The sequence below is a fragment of the Myotis davidii genome, unplaced genomic scaffold (genome assembly GCF_000327345.1).
Source record: "Myotis davidii unplaced genomic scaffold, ASM32734v1 scaffold725, whole genome shotgun sequence".
Classification (NCBI taxonomy): domain Eukaryota; kingdom Metazoa; phylum Chordata; class Mammalia; order Chiroptera; family Vespertilionidae; genus Myotis; species Myotis davidii.
Window position 1 is genome coordinate 891,235 of NW_006296500.1, and position 4,613 is coordinate 895,847.

At 57.7% G+C, this 4,613-nt stretch overlaps 1 protein-coding gene across 1 annotated transcript in view; it reads left to right on the forward strand.

Annotated features, from left to right (window-relative positions):
* The window catches only part of DNAH1 (dynein, axonemal, heavy chain 1), a 67,928-nt gene that overhangs the window by 41,084 nt on the left and 22,231 nt on the right, over positions 1 to 4,613 (forward strand). Inside the window, 9 exon segments of the mRNA XM_015569177.1 lie at positions 23 to 200; positions 942 to 1,136; positions 1,225 to 1,344; positions 1,570 to 1,728; positions 1,827 to 1,931; positions 3,244 to 3,384; positions 3,479 to 3,639; positions 4,076 to 4,233; positions 4,545 to 4,612. Coding sequence (XP_015424663.1) covers positions 23 to 200; positions 942 to 1,136; positions 1,225 to 1,344; positions 1,570 to 1,728; positions 1,827 to 1,931; positions 3,244 to 3,384; positions 3,479 to 3,639; positions 4,076 to 4,233; positions 4,545 to 4,612 — 1,285 coding nt within the window.

A 4,613-nucleotide genomic window follows, 5' to 3' on the forward strand; every position in this document is an offset into this window, starting at 1 on the left:
CCTGGCCTCCTGGTGGCTGCAGGACAGACGGGATCTTCCCCTCCCTCATCCGGAAGGGGGCCACTGCGTCCGACACCAACAAGAAGTGGTACATGTTCGACGGGCCCGTGGACGCCATCTGGATTGAGAACATGAACACGGTGCTGGACGACAACAAGAAGCTGTGCCTCAGTTCCGGCGAGATCATCAAGCTCACAGAGGTGCGCCCGCCTGTCCCTCACCCGCTCCACTCTGCAGCCGGGTGGGCCCGGAGGCCATACTGTGCGTGGCCACCCACCCCTCCCTCTCAGGCCACAGCTGCATCTCGGGCAGCCACCCCTCCTGTCCCCAAGCTCCCGCACCTTCTGTGATGCTCTGAGCCCTGGACTAGGACCACCACCCACCACTCCCAGCTGATGCTGCCTTGTGCCTCCCAGGCCCACCTTCAGCCATGTGGGCCCAGTCAAGGTCACTATGCTGCCAGTGTGCCCAGAGACAGGGACAGGTGGTACCGACCTGGCCAGGGGGATGCCTCCCTGGTGTGTGAGGGGCAGTTCTCAGAGGAGGGGTATCACCTGGGAGTAAAGGCAGTTCACCGTGTCTACGCTGAGACAATCTCTTGAGCCCTTCTTTGAGCACCTGAAGGTCAATGGGAACTTATGTCCATGGACACGGGTGCGGGCTCAGGAGCAGAGCATAGCTCCCATCAGATTTCCCCAGGGCTCTCAGGACCCCAAATGCCCTGATCCCAGACCAGAGAGCTCCCAGGAATCTCCTGACCTCATGTTCCTCCTCGGGAGGGCCAAGGGGTTCCTGCATCCCCCACCCCAGCACTGCCCCGGGCCCACTGCTGGCCACTGCCCACAGCTACAGGATGAGCGCCCCTCCCCGTGGCCCTGCAGTCCCTTTCCTGGCCCTGGGGCTGGCACCTGGCCCACTCACACAGTTCATTTTGGTGCCAGGAGATGACCATGATGTTTGAGGTGCAGGACCTGGCAGTGGCCTCACCAGCCACTGTGTCCCGCTGTGGCATGGTGTACCTGGAGCCCAGCATCCTGGGGCTCATGCCCTTTGTTGAGTGCTGGCTGAAGAGGTTCCCTGCCGTACTCAAGCCCTACCAGGAGCACTTCAAGACCCTCTTTCTCAACTTCCTAGAGGTAAGTGAGGCCACAGTATGCCTGGCCCGGGCGTGGCAGCAGGGCGCTGTGTCCGCCAGCCACGGGAGCTGGGTGCCATCCCCTGCAGGCATCCATCATTTTCGTCCGGTCTTCAGTGAAGGAGGTGATCGCCACAACCAACAGCAACCTAGTCATGAGTCTCCTCAAGCTCTTGGACTGCTTCTTCAAGCCCTTCTTGCCTAGAGAGGTGCGGCTCTAAGCAGGGGGCAGGTTCCCTGTTCTTGCCTGAGGCCCTGAATCCCAGTCCAGCTTCCGGGAAGAGAGAATTGGATTGGCTCATGGGAACACCCTGCGCATTCTGCTGTAGACACACACTGTGCAGTGGAGACCAGGGGATGTCCCCACCTGCCAGCTTCCTCAGGCCACTCAGTACTGTTCCTGCTTAGCTTGATGCTGTCCCCTTTGTCCCCAGGGCCTCAAGAAAATACCCCCCGAAAAGCTGAGCCGCATCCCAGAGCTGATTGAGCCCTGGTTCATCTTCTCCCTAATCTGGAGTGTGGGTGCCACAGGGGACAGCGCCAGCCGGGTCAGCTTCAGCACCTGGCTCAGGGTCAAGATGATGGTAGAAAAAGTAAGAGGGATGCGTGTGCTGAATGCTGGGTGTTCTGGGACAAGTAGCCACACAAAATACTGGGCCTCACAACCTGACTTTCCTCCTGGTTCTCACAGCTGACCATGCAATTCCCGGAGGAGGGGCTGGTGTTCGATTATAGGCTGGAGGACGCTGGCATCAGCAATACGAATGATGAGGACGAAGAGGAGGAGGGCAAGCAGGTGACTGCAGGCCTGCCCCCAGGGGACAGGATAGGGAGGGCCCCACTGGCTGGTGGCTGTCCTCCTTGGTGAATAATGACTAGAGAGAGGAGGCCATGTTAACGGCCACAGGTGTCAGGCTAGGGATAGGTGCGTCATCTCGTGAGTCCTCACAGACCCATAGGTGGTGATTTCCCAAACAAGGAGACGAAGGCTCAGAACAGTCACACCCAGCTAGTCATTGCAGAGCTGGACTTGAACCTGGATCTAGAAGATGTTGAGCACCTCCCTTCTCAACCATATGCACTGTCTCCTCTTTGCTGATGTTGAGTCCAGGATTGGTTGCCTCTGTTTTACTTAAAAGCCCCATTTGCCGGCCAGTGTGGGTCAGTGGTTGAGTGTCGACCTATGAAGCAGGAAGTCACGGTCCATTCCCGGTCAGGCACTTGCTCAGGTTGCAGGCTCGATCCCCTGTGGGAGGCATGCAGGAGGTAGCAGGTCAATGATTCTCTCTCATCATTGATGTTTCTATCTCTCGCTCCCTCTCCCTTCCTCTCTGAAATCAATTTTTTAAAAAATATTTGTGAAAGCCCCATTTGTCCAGGCCTGGGCTCCCCAGGAATGGGAGGGCAGGTCCGTGGCCTGCCTCACTGTTCCCATCCCTCCTATCAGCCAGTGAGGACTCCATGAACCTACCTCATGCCAGGATCAGGATCAGCTTAGAAGGAGGAAGGGGCAGAGAGGCATCTGCAGAAATGGCCACAGTGCAGGGTCCTCCTGGGAACCTCACAGGGCACATCTGTGTCCAATGGTCAGAACTGTTCCCAGTGGGACATGTCTGTGAGTGCCCCCATCAAGGGAGTCTGCAAGCTGGGTCAGGGCTGTGGGTAAAGGGATTCATGCAGGTACGGATGGTGGGGGAGACAAGGCCAGGTGACCTCTGAGTGTCCAGGTGAAGCCAACACCCATGGTTCTGGCCCCCATACCCTTGGACAGCCTGAAACTACATAGCAAAGACCTTTGCATTCTGTGTTGTTCAATTCCCAGAGTATCTCCTTCATGTAGAGACCTAGGGACTGGCAGTTCCTGGGGAGCCTCCCACTGGAGGCAGCTGTGTGCAGAGAGACCTCCCATTCCTGGTAGTTTGTTCTAGAAGCCCCCTACCCAGACAGAGGGTTGGGCATGGGGCCTCCTATTTCTGTCAGAAGCAACCCCTCACCTGGGCCTTCTTGCCCAGGCCCAGCAGTGCAGCTCCTTGCCTTCCTGGTGCACTTGGCCAGGGGTCGGGTGGGGAGGGGTTCCTGGCCCACCCCTGACCCACCTGTGGTTCCAGGTTGCCTGGGTAAAGTGGATGGACTCTTCGGCTCCATTCACCATGATGCCAGAAATCAACTACTGCAACATCATCGTGCCCACCATGGACACCGTGCAGATGTCCTACTTGCTGGGCATGCTGCTCACCAACCACAAGCCCGTGAGTTGCCCCACCGTGCCCTGCCCAAGGCCCAGGTCGGGGTGGCTGGCCCCTGCTCTGCACTGGGCCCTGTGAGAGACCCCCACTCTCCCAGGTGCTGTGCATCGGGCCAACAGGCACGGGGAAGACCCTCACCATCTCGGACAAGCTCCTAAAGAACCTGCCGCTGGAGTACATCAGCCACTTCCTCATCTTCTCAGCCCGCACCTCGGCCAACCAAACCCAGGACCTCATCGACAGCAAGCTGGACAAGAGGCAGGCACTCCTCGTTCCTTCCTAGGCTCCAAGGTCCCCCCAGCCTGGTGGATCCAACGGTTGTCTCCCCTCCCCACCAAATTATGCTCCTGGGTTTGCCAGAAACCTCCCCAGTGGTGGTGAGGGCGGGGAGGGGAGAGATAGCTGGGCTCCCTTGATGACTGTTCTGGAGCCTTCTTCCATTGGGAATTCCTACTGCTTGCCTTGTGCAGGGCCTATTATCCATAGGCCTGGGAGGCAAGACACCTTGAGAGAGACCAGACTTAGGGCAGCCAGGTGTGATGTACCAGGACACTCAGGATGGGACAGGGACTGCCCAAGAGACCCAGCAATTCAGATGAGGCCAAAGTTGATGAGGGCTTTCCAGAAGTTGCCCCTGGATTCCCAGAGGACTTGGTGTCCATGGGGGCCGGGTTCACGTAGCCGCTCCCCATAGGCGGAAGGGCGTGTTTGGACCGCCCCTGGGGCGTAACTTCATCTTCTTCATCGATGACCTGAACATGCCAGCCTTGGAGACCTATGGTGCCCAGCCGCCTATCGAGCTGTTGCGCCAGTGGATGGACCATGGTGGCTGGTACGACCGCAAGAAGATCGGTGCGTACAGGCCGGCCTGGGGCAGTGGCGAGTGGGTAGGGCCGGGCATTCCTTCGTTAGGCACTGTAGGCACTTTTAGAGGGTCCACAGAAATGTTTTAACTTACTTCAAAATCATGGGGCAAATGAACTTTTAGCTCAAAGAAAATTTAATGCATATGAATATATTTGTCTCTATACCCATGCTGTTGAAAGTTATCATTTTTAATCTTTTTTAATGGAGGAGGCCCATCAAGACAAAGTGCCTGGGGCCCACGTGAGTCATACTGCAGCCCTGGGCAGGGCCCTCCTGACTTCCTGCCTCCACTCCAGGAGCCTTCAAGAAACTGGTGGACATCAACTTTGTCTGTGCCATGGGCCCCCCGGGCGGAGGCAGGAATG